The sequence below is a fragment of the Macaca mulatta genome, chromosome 11 (genome assembly GCF_049350105.2).
Source record: "Macaca mulatta isolate MMU2019108-1 chromosome 11, T2T-MMU8v2.0, whole genome shotgun sequence".
NCBI lineage: Eukaryota > Metazoa > Chordata > Mammalia > Primates > Cercopithecidae > Macaca > Macaca mulatta.
In genome coordinates this window covers 109,103,682-109,120,971 of record NC_133416.1, presented here as the reverse complement: position 1 = coordinate 109,120,971, position 17,290 = coordinate 109,103,682, and the positions used below count along the sequence as shown (strand labels likewise).

Here is a 17,290-nt window from a genome sequence, read left to right as displayed (position 1 = left end):
GTTACCATCAAATCCAAGGTCACCTATATTTTCGTTGTTTTGGAGACGAGATCTTGCTCTGTCATCCAGGCTGGAGTACAGTGGCCCAAACAACGACTCACTGCAGCCTCCACCTCCTGAGTTCAAGTGTTCCTCTCACCTCAGCTTCCTGAGTAGCTGGGTCCACAGGTGCCTGCCACTATGCCCAGCTTTTTTTTTTTAAATTTTTTTTTTTTTTTTGTAGAGATGGGTCTCACTTTGTTGCCCAGGCTGGTCTCAAACTCCTGGGCTCAAGCAGTCCTCCCTCCTTGGCCTCCTAAAGTGTTGGGATTACAGGCATGAGCCACCATGCCCAGCCATGTAACTTTAGAGTCAGTTTGTCTATATCCACAAAATAACTTGCTGAAATTTTGAGTTTGCATTGAATCTGTTAGTCAAATTGGGAAGAACTGACATCTTAACAATATCGAGCCTTCCTGTCTATGAACATGGAATTTCATTTAGATCTTCTTAGATTGTTTTCATTGGCTTTCTGTAGTTTTCTTCACAAAGATTTCATACATATTCATACATATTTTGTTAGAGTAATGCCTATGCATTTCTTGGTTTTCTTTTTTAGCTGGGGGTGCTAACCTAAATTGTATCGTGTTTTTTAGTTTTAAATTCCAATTGTCCATTGTTGGTTATAGGAAAGAACTTGACTTTTGTGTGTTAACTTTGTTTTTATTTGTTTGCTTTTTGAGAGAGAGTCTTACTGTTGCACAAGCTAGAGTACAGTGGTGCTATCGTGCCTCCGTCTACTGAGTAGCTGGGACTACAAGTGTGTGCCACCACACCTGGCTAATTTTTGTATTTTTAGTAGAGATGGAGTTTCACCATGTTGGCCAGGCTGGTCTTGAACTCTTGACCTCAGGTGATCCACCAGCCTGGGCCTCCAAAAGTGTTGGGATTACAGGTGTGAGCCACCGTGCTGGCCCTGTACGTTAACTTTGAATCCTGCAGTCTTACTATATTTGCTTATTTGTTTCAGATTTTTTTTGTTGTTGATTCTTTGGGATTTTCTACATAGACAATCATGTCATCTGTGAACAAAGACAGTTTTATTTTTTTTCTTCTACTCAAACCAAGACAGTTTTATTTCATCCTTCTCAATCTGTTACCTTTTATTTCCTTTTTTTGTGTTACTGCATCAGCTAGGACTTCAGGTACCATTTTGAATAAGAATGGTGATGGGGGGAGGAATCCATTCTTGTCTTGTTCCTGGTTTTAGGAGGAAAGCATGTAGTTTCTCATCACTAAGTATAATATTAGGTGAAACTTTTTTTGTGGATGTTCTTTATCAAATTGAGGACGTTCTCCTGTATTCCTAGTTTGCTGAAAGCTTTGATCATAAATTAATGTTGGATTGTCAAATGCTTTTTCTGCATCTATTGGTATGGTCATACAATTTTTCTTTTTTACCTTATTGATGTGAAGGATTTTATTAATTGATTTTTGATTGTTAAACCAGGCTTGTATACCTGGGATGAATCCCACTTGGTTGTGGTAAATAATTCTTTTTATATATTGTTGGATTTGATTTGATAATTTTTTTTTTTTTTTTTTTTTTGAGACGGAGTCTCGCTCTGTCACCCAGGTTGGAGTGCAGTGGCGCGATCTCGGCTCGCTGCAAGCTCCGCCTCCTGGGTACACGCCATTCTCCTGCCTCAGCCTCCTGAGTAGCTGGGACTACAGGCGCCCGCCATTGCGCCCGGCTAATTTTTTGTATTTTTAGTAGAGACGGGGTTTCACCGTGGTCTCGATCTCCTGACCTTGTGATCCACCCGCCTCAGCCTCCCAAAGTGCTGGGATTACAGGCGTGAGCCACCGTGCCTGGCCAATTTTGATAATATTTTATTGAGGGTTTTCATATCTGTGTTCATGAGAGATTGGTTTATAAGTTTCCTTTCTTGTAATGTCTTTGCCTTGTTTTGGTATTAGGGTAATTGTGCCCTCAGAATGAATTAGGAAGTGTTCCCTCTGCTTCTATTTTCTAGAAGAGATTGTAGAGGAGTGGTATCATTTTTTTCCCCTTAAATGTTTGGTAAAATTCACCAGTGAAGCCATCTGGGTTTGGGACTTTCTATTTTGGAAGTTTATTAATTATTGATTCAAAATTTTTTACAGATACAGCGCTATTCAGATGACCTTTTCTTTTTTGAGTTTTGGATCGTATGTTTCAAGGAGTTGGTCCATTTCATACAAATTATAATATCCGCGGAGATAGAGTTGTTCATAATGCTCCTTTATTTTTTTTAGCAGGGAGGGTATTGTAGTGATTTACTTTTCTTTTAAATTATTGTGGTTAAACATATATAACATAAAATTTGCCATTTTAGCTATTTTTAGTTGTATAACTCAGTGGCGTTAGTTACATATACAAAGTTGTGCAACCATCACCACTGTCTATTTCGAAAACTTTTTCATAGCCCCAAACAGGAACTTTGTAACCATTAAATTCCTCATTCATCTCTTCCTTTAGCTCCTGGTTGCCTCTAATCTACTTTCTGTTTCTATGGATTTGCCTGTTCTGGATGTTTTATATAATGGAATCATACAGTATTTGTCTTTTTGTTTTTTGTTATTATTCTGGCAGTTTTGGCTTGTCTATGTTTACATGGGGAAAGAAAAATTGTAGCAGCCTGTTCCACCATTTCGTGATGTCAAGCTCCAGACTGATAGTTTTGATTGTTGCTTTTTTAGTATAATATTTTATCAAACACTTTATCCCTTGACTACTTTGTAATGCTCCACAAAGGAAGAAACTTTGTTTTGGTCATTGCTGTGTCTAGAATGATGCCACATAATATTTATTGACTGAGATAATTAAGTTACTGTGTTTTAAATGATTGTTTGAAAATGTGATTTTTAATAGCTTTATCATATTTATATGAATGTACCATAATTATTTACTCAATTTCCTGTTTAAGTTTTAGATCATGTTTAATGATCTAAACATTAGATCATTTAATTTTTATTTTTATCAGTAATAATGGTGATTATCATACCGAAGCCTTTGGGTGGATCTATGATAATTTCCTTGGCATGTGTTTCTTGTAGTGGAATTAACCAGATAAATAGGCATGAACATTTATTTCTTTGTTTCTTTGGTACATACTGCCAATTGCTCCTCAAGAAAGGAGCAAGTTTTTAAAATGGCCTGGCAGCTATTTTTTTAAAAAAAATAACATTCTTGGCCTGGCTCAGGCCTGAATCCCAGCATTTTTGGAGGCAGAAGCAGGCAGATTGCTTGAGCCCAGGAGTTTGAGACCAACCTGGGCAATGTGGTGAAACCCTGTCTCTACAAAAAAATCCAAAAATTAGCCAGGCATAGTGATGTGCACCTATAGTCCCGGCTGCTCAGGAGACTGAGATAGGAGGATCGCTTGAGCCTAGGCTCAGTACGTCAAGGCTGCAGTGAACCTTGATGACGCCACTGCACTCCAGCCTGGGTGACAGAGCAAGACCCTGTCTCAAAACAAAAACAAAAACATTCTTTTCACCTTTTATGACTTTCTAGCATTTCAAATCCGTTTTTTATAAGACCTCTTCTTGGTGTATTTTAAAAATATCTAGGTAACAGTAAGAGATAAAATTCATTTGTTAGTGGAGGTAAATACAATGAGTTTCACAAACCGATATCGTGCAAAACTTCATTTCAGTAAACTTTTTTATGACAATTTTGCAAAAATAAGATTTGAAAATATTAATTTGACTAGTTTGGCTTCTGGTTTACTAATTATACTAAAAGTCTATACCAAGTTAAACCATTTTTTTTGTTCATATGTTGGTTGTATTTTTTTCACGTGATGTATTTTAATTATTTGCTTCATATTTGTCTCCTCAGTAGTCTGTGAGCCCCTTGTGGGGTGTAATAAATTCAGTATTATATCATAATTTTAATATCTTATACATCCTATAGTACTTTGTAGTTGCCAGAATATTTTAATGTATTAATATATCAGCTCACTTGAATTTTCTAATAACTCCTTAGGGGGATAAGATAGTATTATTTAAATTTTAAAACTGAAATTTAGGGTTAAATTGACTTGTCTAAAATCACAAAACTGGAGCTTAGGTCCAGTTGTTCTGAATTGCCACCTTGCGTACTTTTGTGACAGTCTTTAAGGTTTGAATAGCTGCAGCACTAATCAAACTTAGTGCTGTGACCAAAATCTCTATTTCTGTTTGGCCCGTTATGGTGACCACTAACTGCATGTGGCTGTTGAGTACTTGAAATGTGGCTAGGTGATTAAAGTAGTGAATCTCTTATATTATTTAGTTTACATTTTAAATAATGACTTGTGGCCAGATACCATATTGGACAGCACAGGTCTACTCTCATAGGTAGAATAACTATTTGTCAGGACGTTGTAACAACAACTCAAACATTGGCTGCAGAGTAGGGCACTGGATTTAAAGTTCTTCCTGTAGAATTTGGTGATTCTGAAAACTCTGAGCAATGAAACAAGCAACCTGGATATATTCAGAAAGTCGGTTTGAATACTTTTTGAAAGTATTTTTGGTAGTTCGTTGGTGCCTTTTTTTTTCTCTCTCTCTTTTCTTTTTAGCCAAGTGTGATTGCTAAGGGTTCTTTTTGTTTTCTTTTAGATATGACTTTTATATAGTACAGTGCATTGTCAGAGCACAAAGCAATACTTTGTTTGTTTTGGTTTTTTGAGACAGTCTCACTGTCACCCAGTGATCTTGGTTCACCGCAACCTCTGGCTCCTGGGCTCAAGCAATTCTCCTGCCAGTGAGTGCCACAACGCTTGGCTAACTTTTTAGTTTTTTTTTTTTTTTTTTTTTAAATAGAGACAATGTCTTACTATATTGCCCAGACTGGTCTTGAACTTCCAGGCTCAAGCAATCCTCCTGCCTTGGCCTCCCAAAGTGCTGGGATTACAGGCATGAGCCACCATGCCTGGCCAGTATTCTTAATTCTGACTTCTAATACAATTTTCTTCCCTACTCCCCAAGTGGCAAACAAATCCTTCCTTTTTCTCCACTCCCTTATTTCCATAAAAATCTCAGCTCTCTCTCCATGGAAAAGTCTCTCATGATTATCCCTTTTGTCTATTAATAGTGTTTGTTATATTTTAATCTGTACTCATTTAAAAGCTATACAGTAGTCCTACATCATTTCATGCAAATAAATGATTAATCCTCAACAGGGATGTCAGCTCCTTGAGGACAAAGCCCTGATTTCCATTTTATCTTCCTTAAAAAAATCTGTTATGTTGTGTTGTCTGTTGCTGTGGAGGATCCAAAGAGGGTAGGCATGGTGTCGAAAAGTGTCTGAGTTTAATTAATGTTTGACTAAATAGTGGTCATCCATTTTTGGTTTGAATCATTTCCTTTAATTTATGTGAAGAGAAGAAATCATCCCTGTGTTAACCATTGAGCTCCTAATTTTTTAAAATTGTGCTTTATTGCACTAAGCCACTTTGCATTGAGAAAACGGGTGTCTTTAATCAAATGTGATTAGAAATGCTGCTGGTGATCAGCAGATTTTACTTCCTGATTAATATCATAGGAGGAAGAGGTTTAATAGAAAAGATAAAGCTTAAAATGTCTTTAATATATCTTAGTCTTTCTTTTAGTGCTTCATTGCAAAACAAATTTTGTTTTCAGAAACTAGGGAGACTTTTGTAATCTAGGAACATGGTACATTTATCTTTTCTTTTTCCCTTGTTGGAGGGAAGACAAGGTTAGAGGGACCTTGATTCTAAGGCAGCTTCTAAGGCTTCTTGGCATGTTAAAGTGCCAGTCTTTGCGGTATCACTTTCTGAGTCCACTTGCTAGACTTTTGAGACTTTTTTTTTTTTTTTAACTCAGCCTAATTCCCTGGAGATTCATTAAAGTTGTTGAGAGATTCCATCTTTTTCAGCACCTTTTTGAGTCCTGGCTTCTTACAGAAGTGGCGTAGCCCAGGAGGTCTCCTCATAGTGTTATGTCTGGGAGTCTCCATCTGCTGTAAGTGGAGATTAAGGATTTTAGTGGTTTTCTTTTTAGTATTGTCCTCAAGGGTGCTGGCAAGCTGATTTGCCAAATTAACTAGATCAGAAGTGGGCATAGTTTCCCATTCTGTTCGGGCCCTTTTGACAAGCTGGGAGAGTTCTCAAGAAAGGCTGTTCACGAACATGGAATAAAAGGCTACTTGAATAGATTCAACATTTTCTTTAAATACAACCTGGAGCGTACTGTAATAGTTGTACATAAGGTTCTTGGGCGTAGGCCTGGAGATTTTTCCAGGGTAAGGCTTTAGGAAGAGCCTCGAGAATAGACTTGTGGAGTGTTTTTTTGTTTTGTTTTGTTTTGTTTTGGTTTTTTCTTCTATACCTTCGACTCTATCCATAGTCTTTAGGGGTGTTTTTGTCTAAATCCCCCTCAGGATCATGCCAGTGAGCCTTGACCATCCAGTGTTGTGCCTGACCTTCACTGAGGAGAATGTGAACCACCTGTTGTGGGTGAGAAACCCTGGCTGATAACCCTAAGTTACTATGTTGAATTAATCAGCAAATTGATGAGGATCCCCAGTAACCTCTGGAAGTTCCCTGGCAGTGGCATGAAGTTCAGCCTTGCTCCAAAGAACAAAAGAAATTTGGAGTCTAGAGGAATTGTCAATGAGTTTAATTTTCATTTCTTTCTTCTTCTTTCTTTCCTCTCTCTCTTTTTTTTTTTTTTTTTTTTTTTTAAGAGACAGGGTCTTGCTCTGTCATCTGGGCTCAAGTGTTGTATTACGATCATGGCTCACTTCAGCCTCCAACTCTTGGGCTAAAGTGATTCTCCCACCTTACCCTCCCAAGTAGCTGAGACTACAGACATGCACCATGCCTGGCTAATTGATTTGTTGGTTTTTTTTTTTTTTTTTTTAGAGACAGGATCTCTGTATGTTGCCCAGGCTGGCCATGAACTCCTGACTTCAAGCCATCCTCCAGCCTTGGCCTCCTGAGTAGCTGGACTCCAGGTGTGCGCCACCATGTCTGGCTCATTAAAATTTTTTTTTTTTTTTCTGTAAAGACAAGGTCTTACTATGTTACCCCAGCTGGTCTCGAATGCCCAACTTCTTGGCCTTGCAAAATGCTGGAATTACAGAATGAGCTACCACACTCAGGCTAGTTTAATTGAATTGTTTTATTTTTATTTTTTTCCTTCATGCAGCCTCCTTTAACTTTAAAGGGACAGATTTTGGCAGACCAGAAAAAGAGAGGAGAACAGAGAGAAAAGAAGGAAGGGGAAGTCTCATCTGTTCCAGAGAGGAAAGAGTTTGGGTCCTTAAGGCCTTGTTCTTTTTTTAATTTTTTTCCAGCTTTTTTTTTTTTTTCTTTTGAGACAGGGTCTCCTTCTGTCACCCAGGCTAGAGCACTGTGGCACAGTAATAAATGCTCACTGCAGCCTCCACCTTCTGGGCTCAAGCAATTCTCCTGCCTCAGCCTCCCAGGTAGCTGTGACTACAGGTGCGTGCCACCACGCCTGGCTAATTTTTTGGTGTTGTAGAGACAGGGTTTTGCCATGTTACCCATGCTGGTCTCGAGCTCCTGGGCTCAAGTGATCCACCTACCTCTGCCTCCCAAAATGCTGGGATTAAAGGTGTGAGCCACTATATCTGGCCTTTTTTTTTTTTTTTTTTTTTTTTTTTTTTTTTTGAGACAGGGTCTCATTCTGTCACCTAGACTAGAGTGCAGTGATGCAGTCATGGCTTACTGCAGCCTCCACCTCTTGGGCTCAAATAATACTCCAGACTCAGCCTCCTGAGTAGCTGGGACTACAGGTGTGTGCCACCATGCCTGGCCAATTTTTAATTTTTTTGTAGAGATGAGGTCTCACTATGTTACCCAGGCTGGTCTTGAACTCCTGGCCTCAAGTGATTCTCCCACCTCAGCCTCTGAAAGTGCTGGCTTTACAGGCGTCAGCCACCTGGTCCTTGTTTTTTCTTAACTGTTTATCTTAATTAATTTTGAGATTCTGTGTTGTAGAGAGGCAATTTTAGGACCCTGAGTGTGCTTAGACGCTTCAAGGTACCAATTAAAGTATGCCTCCCACTCAGATTTTTAATTATAAGACTGCTGTCTTGTATTGTTTTTTTCTTTTGAGATGGAGCCTCACTCTGTCGCCCAGGTTAGAGTGCAGTGGCGCGATCTCAGCTTACTACAACCTCCGCCTCCCAGGTTCAAGCGATTCTCCTGCCTTAGGCTCCCAAGTAACTGGGATTACAGGCACCTGCCACCATGCCTGGCTGATTTTTGTTTTTGTATTTTTAGTAATGGGGTTTCACCATGTTGGTTAGGCTGATCTCGAACTCCTGACCTCAAGTGATCCTCCCTCCATGGCCTCCCAAAGTGCTGGGATTACAGGCCTGAGCCACCACGCCTGGCCCTGATTTTGTTCTAAGAAAGACAAGTTTGTGGACTCAAAAGATCTCCAGGATGGCCATCCAAATTAGTTTTGATGTTCTCTATCCATTGATTTAAAACTGTTCACAAGAGAAGATCATAATTTTTTTTTAATTAAAAAATTTTTTATAACAGGGAAAAAATAGAGACGAGGTCTTACTGTGTTGTCCAGGCTGGTCTTGAGCTCCTGGGCTCAGATAGTCCTCCCAACTCAGCCTCCCGAAGTGCTAGGACTACAGGTGTGAGCCACCACACCTGGCCAAAGACCATAATTTTTGAACATGTAGCTAGCTGGCAGGGGTCCCAGGAGGGGGACTATGATTACATGCTTTTTTCGGCTTCTCATTCATCTCCCAAGAACAAAGTAAGAACCCTATAAGCCCTGTCAGGGAATGTTTGGGGTTTGGACCAGGGTTCCACAAACTAAAGTACACGTGTAAGTGTATGGAAACATGTCAGAACAAAACCAAAACCAAAAGTTCTATTGGGGTTCTCTTCCACGGTGTTGACAGTTCTTTCCATAGAGTACCATAATGAGCATTAAAGATCTTTATGCCCTTCCACTTACCCCCCTACCCCAAATCTAGAGGCTGATTAGAGAGATGCTGTGTTTTAGGGCAGGTAGACCGCTTCAGTGCCTTCAGTGTTGAACTCATGGGGTTCTGGGTGGCCATGGACATTGTCCAATCAAAAGGACTTTAAAAGGCAGTACCTTACTGGCAAGGTACTTCCTGACTTCAGAGACAATGTGTCGAAGGAACTAGTCCAGTAAAAGAGCTCTTATTCAGGTCTTCTTGTTGTACAACCAAAACACTGACTGTTGGTGTTAATCTTTTTCCATCAAGCCTTGGGGGTTAGCAGCATTACAGATAAGGAAAGCCTGACAGCATTTGCACAAAACAGTAGAGTCAGCCTGTCCCTTCCCTTCCTGCTTTAAATCCTGATGCTTGCTTCTCTTCGTTACTAATAAATGTTCTTTGTCACATTTTTCCCATAATTAAATTTCATCAGTATTAAAAACGTGTTCAGGTAGATATCCTTTCTCATCAGTGATTTTCTTTGGGAACTGATCTGCTGCCTTTTTGTCCGCAGAAGGTGCTTCTCCGGTTATCTTGACATTTTTAAGCCAAATCTCTTTTTAAAATGATCAAATCGTTCTTTGCTGGCATTACATTCTCCTGCTTTAGACCCTTATTGTCCTTTTGCTTTAAGTTGTCATCTAACAACTTTGCTTTTTCTTGCATTATGTTAGTCTATAGGAATGTGTTTCTTATAGCAATTCTGGACCCATGTTAAAGCGCATTTTCAATACAAGATAAAAAGGCATTTAGCAAAAAATGCAGTTTTCGAGCTGTCAGTGACAGCTTCACAGTGATTCTTAGCTAAATTCATTTGTCTTGAAATGGCCAGCAACCACTGCTGCAGACCTCAATTTATGGTGCATATCAAACCATTCAACTTTTTCTTGTAATGTCATGACTTTCCTCTGCTTCTTGGGAGCACTTCCATTAGCGCTAGTGGCACTTTCTGAGTCCCATGGTGTTCTTCACAGTTTACGGTATTGCCTTAAATATGAAAAATACGTAAGAAAGATAAGAGATCACTTTTTACCACAACATGCAATTTACTAGAGAGACAAACTGCTCACATGGAGATAATTATTGTCACTACAGATACTCGCAGCACATGAGCTCGCTGCAATATTAACAGCGCTAACGACATTACCAATGCCCCGACAATGTGGGGGCGTTGGTAAGGCCACGAAAATGGCGAGAGCATGAGTGATACTGGATTGAGCTGAAGGGTGAATGGGAAGGCAGGAGATTACCTTGAAAGGGACAGAAAATGTGGGGTAGAGGGACTCACTGGAATGGATATGGAGTGCAGGGAAGGTGTTCCCAAGGTACGGGAACATGTTCGCGTGCCAATGGGAATAATCCTATTGAAAGGAAAAGAGAGGCAGGGTCTTGAGAACACACAAGTTGAGATCCAGAGCAAATAGAGATTGGATGTCTGCAAGGTGGAGGGACACTTCCTCTATGGTAAGAGGAATGAAAAAGAAAATGGGATATATGTGTGGGTAGGTTTATAGATTTAGGGTGCAAACATGAGGGAACTTCTATCTAAAGCTTTCCATTTTCTCCTGACATATTTAGCAAGGTCATTAGCCGAAACCTCACAGGTAATAAGGTCGTTATCCTCCCATATCTTGTCAGTCCCTTCTGTTTCTTGGTTTTTTGGTTTTTTGAGGTGGAGTCTCACTGTGTTGCCCAGGCTGGAGTGCAGTGGCATGATCTTGGCTCATTGCAACCTGTGTCTCCCAGGTTCAAGCAATTCTTCTGTCTCAGCCTCCCGAGTAGCTGGGATTAAAGGCGCACGCCACCATGCCCAGCTAATTTTTTGTATATTAGTAGAGACAGGGTTTCACCATATTGTCCAGGCTGATCTCTAACTCCTGAGCTCAGGAATCCACCCTCCTCAGCCTTCCAAAGTGCTAGGATTACAGGCGTGAGCCACCGTGCCCAGACGGTCCCTTCTGTTTCTGCTTGTGTTTGTAAATGCTCTGGGAAGAGTCTTAAACTTTAGAGGGATTCTAGTAACTGCCTTAAAATCCTTCAGTGCTCCCAAGACACAGAGGGCACGTCACGCTTAGGGCCCAGCTTTCTTTCCTAGACCCATTTCTCAACAGTTACCTACCTGTCTTCTGGACAAAGCCAGCCACTCAGTTGCCCTAAAACAATTTGCCCTTGCTGCTTCTCAGCCTTCTAGCATGCTTTTCTAACTGGCTAGCCCAGTCCTTTTTTCCCTACCTGGTGAACTCATTCTTCAAGACCCATTTCAAATACCACATCCATTTAAACCTCTTTGATTCTGCTACCCCATTCCAAGCATGGTGAGACACTAAGTCTTTTAGTTTGTCCGTGTCAGGAACTGTAGCTTATTCACCTGGATATAACACTATGTGTGTGGTAGGCAGTAAGTGAATACATGAATTTTGATTGCTTTACCCATTTCTCTAGCAATTCTAATGAAATTAAAATTTAATGAAAGTTACTTACTCTCAGTCTTCGATGCGAAGAAAACGCTGTTTCTTTTTTTGTTCTAGGTGGTTCTGGAATGGAGCCGAGATCAATACCACGTTCTGTTTGATTCCTATAGAGACAATATTGCTGGAAAGTCCTTTCAGAATCGGTGAGATCTATTTTGGAGAAATCTATTATTTGGACCTAAATCATGAGTCATAAATTGCCATCCTGTAAATATGACAGTTTAAGTGGTCTTTCTGAGTTATAGATATGGTTTAACTTACTCAAGAGTATGCCCATCTGGTGTGTTCACTTCAGCAGTGCATATACTATATATAAAAAAAAAAAAAAAAGGAATGATACAGAGAAGATTAGTGTGGCCCCTGTGCAAGGGTGACACACCAATTCATGAAGTATTCCATAAAATCTTTTTTTAAAATAAGGAAAGAAAACATAATATGCCCATCTGAAGAAAGTGTGTTCACCACATTTGGTGGGTGAAAAATCTGATTCTCAGAGAGTAATCCCACCTAATAGTTTATTGGGTATCTTAAATTGCATGATTGCATTTTCTGTCTCCCCAGGTCTGTGAGGTAAAGGGAATTTCATTCCCCTGTAGGATGATGAAACCAGGTGGCTACTACATAGCCAGTTTCTGAGCCCTGGCCAGAATTCTGTTGACAACGTCCTGTGAACTGAGACCACTCCCCAGTAACCACTGGGCCTGAACCCCACTCCGTTGGTCACGTGTTGCTGCTTATCTGTGAGGGAGGAGCAAACAGCCTCATACCTTATAGTGTGGGTCTTTCTCTTGGAAGGCCAAGCTTCTTAGTGCCGCCATTCTGGAATGCAGCCTTCACCATTTCTTGCCTTTGGGGATTTTTTTTTCCTCTTTGCAAGACAGGCCTCAGAATGGAAGCAATTTTTTTTCAACACCCTCCTTCCCTTTTTGCAGATAAAATGAATCACACAAGTCCTTTCTGATTTTGTTTCTGTCTTCTCACTATTTTTTTGGTTTGTTTTAGAAAATGTAGCCATTTCATTATAAAAGATGCTATCTTATCTTATCTTACCTTATCTTATCTTATCTTATCTCATCTTATCTTTTTGGGAGATGGAGTTGCACTCTTTCCCAGGCTGGAGTGCAGTGGCGTAATTTCGGCTTACTGCAGCCTGCACCTCCTGGGTTCAAGTGATTCTCCTCCCTCAGCCTCCCGAGTAGCTGGGATTACAGGTGTGTGCCACCACACACAGCTAATTTTTGTATTTTTAGTAGAGACAGAGTTTCGCCATGTTGGCAAGGCTGGTCTCAAACTCCTGACCTCAGGTGATCCACCCGCCTCAGCTTCCGAAAGTGCTGAGGTTATAGGCGTGAACCACCGCTCTTGGCCTATTGTCATTTTAAAACGAATTAAGTATTTTTAAAATGTTTCAGTTTTATTTTCAAATATGGCAAATATGGATAATTATAACCTTACAAACTAAAGCACTTTGGGGTCCATAAGAATTTTTTAATTTTAAGGGACCAAACAGTAAAAGTTTGAGGATCATTCCTTAATATAGCAGTTCTGAAACTAACTTTCAGTGGAAGGCTTAAGAAAATAACAGTTACTTCCCAGCCCAGAGTTTCTGTGTCTGTAGGTCTCAGAGGGGTTCTGAGAATCTGCACTTCTACCGAACTTCCTGGTGATACCAAAGTTGCTGGTCTGGTGCCCCCACTGTGAAAACTACTGCAGTAAAGGATTTTTAATGAAATATAATTTTCACTTTAACAAGTTAATTTCCCTAAGGAAAGTTCTAAATTGATTAACTTTTTAAAATCCGATATTTATTGATTTGTGCTTTATGCTGTGCCACGTGCAGATGGTTTACAGATACATAGATCTCTGCCCCGAAGGAGCTTCAAACCTTTTTAAAATTTTTAAAATTAATTTTAAAAATTAATTCATTACTTATTTATTTTTAGAGATGAGATCTTACTGTGTTGCCCAGGCAGGTCTCAAACTCCTGGACTCAAGCAATCCTCCCATCTTGACCTCCCAAAGTGCTGGGATTAAAGGGATGAGTCACCATGCACAGCTGCTTCAAACTTTTAGAAAGAAAACTAGCTTATTAGAAAATGCAGATTTTGAGGTCAGCAGTTTTAATCAAACACTCTTGTTCTCTTTCTAAAGTTTAGAGGTTGTACTAAAATATAGTTTGATTTTTATGTAGGCATAATTCAAAATTTCCTCATTTTGATGGTGACAAATAAATGGATCATAAATAACATTTCACGTGGTCTAATATATTTTAAAATACCATAACATTCATATATTTTCATTATTTTGCTAGTTTCTCTACAATTTTTTTTTATTTTAAAAAAATTATTTATTTTAATAGAGATAAGGTCTTGCTGTATTGCCCAGGCTGGTCTCAAACTCCTGACTTCAAGTGATCCTCTTACCTAAGCCTCCCAAAGTGTTAAGATTAGAGGCGTGAGCCACCATGCCTGGCCAGTGTAAATCTTTTTAAGGTTGTTTGCTCTGAATGAAAAAAATCCCATTCCATATGTCAGTAAAAGTGAATATGTAAACTATCCACTGCTACTTATTGTGGGTCTTTACGTCTATCTGGGGCTCAATTTTGTCATCCATAAAATGTAGATATTAGATTAAGATCTGTTAGATTAAGATTACAATCTCTTCCAAGTGTTTGGTTCTAAAATACTATTTAAGGCCAGGCGTGGTGGCTCATGCCTATAGTCATAGCACTTTGGGAGGCCAAGGTGGGCACATCACTTGAGGTCAGGAGTTCAACACCAGTCTGGCCAACATAGTGAAACCCCGTCTCTACCAAAAATATAAAAATAAGCCCAGGCGGTGGTGAGTGCCTATAATCCCAGCTACTTGGGAGGCTGAGGCAGGGAGAATTGGTTGAACCTGGGATGCAGAGGTTGCAGTGAACTGAGATGGCACCACGGCATTCCAGCCTGGGTGACAGAGCGAGACTATCTCAAAAAAATAAATAAATAAATAAGACACAAAATACTATTTAAGTTCTCTGTTTTCTCACCTACTTTATAGAATGTAGAACTAAGGGACTGTTAAGTGGCTTTAATATTCACTTAACAGTGATTAAAATGAAAGTTGTGTCAGTGTCATCGCTGCTTTGGTTCTGAGTCATGGGTGACTTAGTCTTAGTTTCCAGTTCTAAGATAAAGCATTCCTTCTCATCTGTAAACCAAGATAGTGACCTAGTGGTTAGAATGAAAGATTTAGAGTGTGACCATGTCTAATAGGAAAACAACTGACTCATTGACCTCGTGCAGATCACACAATCTCTTTCCATTTGTCAGTTTCACCAAAGTTACATTGATAATGTAATACATACAGTATATTATGTTTTAATCAGCTAAATATATATGATATATTAAAAATATTTAATAGCAGATGATTACTTTTACAGGAAAACTTAAGATGTAATTCTCTCCTTTAACCTTTTCTTTTAAAAACATCACTTAAGCAGTTTTTAAAAATTTATTGTTAGTCTGAGCATAAATCACCTGGGAGGCTGGGAATGAGATGACCTTGGATAATTTACATGTAGGCAGTGTGAGGCAGATGGATTTTTTTTTTTTTTAATGAGAAAGACTGATGTATATATGATAAAGGAATGAACTAATAGTTAGGCAACAAATATGTATTAAACCCCACCCATGTGGGAGGAACTGTTCTAGGCCCTAGGCATATAGTGGTGAACAAAATGAACTCATTGGCCTTATATAGATAGAACTGGCATTTTAGGGGGAAAAAAAGTGAAGTATATAACCTACATGTATATCAGTGGTTCCCAAAGTGCAATTTCTGGAGCAGCAACATCAGCATTACCTGAGAGCTTGTGAGAAAAAGAAATTCTACAAACACTAGAATTTGTTTATTGATAAATTCTGAAAAACCCTAGATAGGGAAACCTTTGCAAATCATTACAGTAGGGAGAGAGAGCCTGAAGATGTAGGAAAGAGAGGAAATAATTAATGAAGCAGGGCACAGAATGCATGATACAATTTCTGCCCTAGAGATATTCCATCTAGTGGAAGATAGGGCTGCATGGAAAATAGCACAACACAGTACGATCAGGATTCCTTACAGTCCAAAGTAGTGTGGAAGCTGCATATTAAGCTATAGATTCTCTTTGTGAGGGGTGAGGGAAGGGAGGGGGTTGAGGAAATACTCAGTTGGTAAATACTCAGCTATCACATATGCCAGAGAATAAGTTGATTCCTTATTTTCCTGATGAAGCTCTGGAACTCTGTTGTCTCTTTGATCTTTATTTTCCACTGTTCTCTTCCATTTGCTCTCTCCCCTCTGCTCAGGGAACTTGGCCTCTGGGTCCTTGAACAAGCAAGATATGTTCCTGCCTCAGGGCATTTGCATTTGGTATTCCCTTTCTCTGGCACATTCTTCTCCCAGTTACCCACCTGGCTAGCTTCCTCACTTCCTTCATCTCTTTGCTGAATGTACTGAGGCCATCTCTGATCTCCCTATTTAAAACTGACCACCCCCTCCACCCCATAGGCACTCTTTCTATCCCCATTTGCTGCTTTACTTTCTCCACAACATTTAACATCATCTGACTTTATTTATTTGATTTATTTCCTGTCTTCTCCCTTCTGGAATGTAAGCTCCATGAAAGCACAGATTTGGGCTTTGTTTTATTTACTGCTGAAACCTGTGCACCTAGAACAGTACCTAGCATATACTAAGTGCTCAATAAGAATTATTCAGTGAATGGATAAACTCATCCAGTTATCTCCCCTACTTCTTGTAAGCTAAAGGTTGTTGTCATTTCTGTTTATTTTTTCCTTCCATAATTCAAAAGATTTATCTACCAAATGGTATTTATTTTCCCACGAGATAATATGGTAGCAAGTCTACCATATTACCACAAGATAATATGGTAGAAAGTCTAGGCTGTGCCTGGGCTGTGAGGAGGATAAAAGGATGGTATGCTTTGGTCCGTGGCCTAAAAATCAGACTGCGAAACCCATACAGTTTCTTGGAAAGTACTAAACATGAAATAGCACTATCTAAAGCAAATTTGTCCAACCTGCGGGCCACATGTGGCCAAGAACGGCTTTGAATGTGACCCAACACAAATTTGTAAACTTTCTTAAAACATGATGAGATTTTTTTTTGCGTGTTTTTTGTTTTGTTTTAGCTCATCAACTATTTTTAGTGTTAGTGTATTTTATGTGTGACCCAAGACAATTCTTCTCCCACTGTGGCTCAGGAAAGCCAAAAGGTTGGACACCCCTGATCTAAAGTAATGTCAGTACCCAGATGTACATACACATGAACTCCTGTGTCATAAGTCAGAGTGGCATGCATCCGGGCAGGCCCCTGAAAGATGGGTAGGTTTTTGAAAAGTGAGAGAAAAGGGAAGAGTGCTTTTGGCAGGGATAAAATCTGGGTAAAATCACTAAGGTGAGGCTTAAACAACATACTCAGTAGTTAAAAGCCTGCCTGACTCTTTATTATGGGATAAGATGATCAGGAAGAAATGGTGCAAGTTCAGGAAGGTCTTCTGTACTAGTGTCTCATATGTCAGCAGATACTTATTGGGCTCCTGTGTGCCAGGCACTCTTCTCATTGCTTGGATACTTTAGAGAACAAAGCAGGAAAGTTTTCTGCTTTCTTGGAGCTTACATTCTAGGAGAGGGCCACACATAATTAATGGAATAGGTTACAAGTTAATTATTTAATATGTTACAAAAGTAGTAAGTGCTGTGAACAAAAAAAAAAAAAAAAAAAAGGAAAAGCAAAGGTGAGGCTGGGGAGGGTCCGGGCTTGCGGGGAGCAAGGCACAAGA

At 39.5% G+C, this 17,290-nt stretch overlaps 1 protein-coding gene and 1 non-coding gene across 2 annotated transcripts in view; both read left to right on the top strand.

Annotated features, from left to right (window-relative positions):
• GNPTAB (N-acetylglucosamine-1-phosphate transferase subunits alpha and beta) overlaps nt 1-17,290 on the top strand; it is an 87,115-nt gene that overhangs the window by 22,498 nt on the left and 47,327 nt on the right. Inside the window, exon 2 of the mRNA XM_077954804.1 lies at nt 11,521-11,606. Within this exon, the coding sequence (XP_077810930.1) occupies nt 11,521-11,606 (86 nt within the window). The remainder of the gene's footprint in view (nt 1-11,520; nt 11,607-17,290) is intronic.
• LOC114671148 (U6 spliceosomal RNA) lies at nt 11,765-11,873 on the top strand. The gene has a single exon (XR_003721044.2). It is a non-coding gene; the product is annotated as a U6 spliceosomal RNA (small nuclear RNA).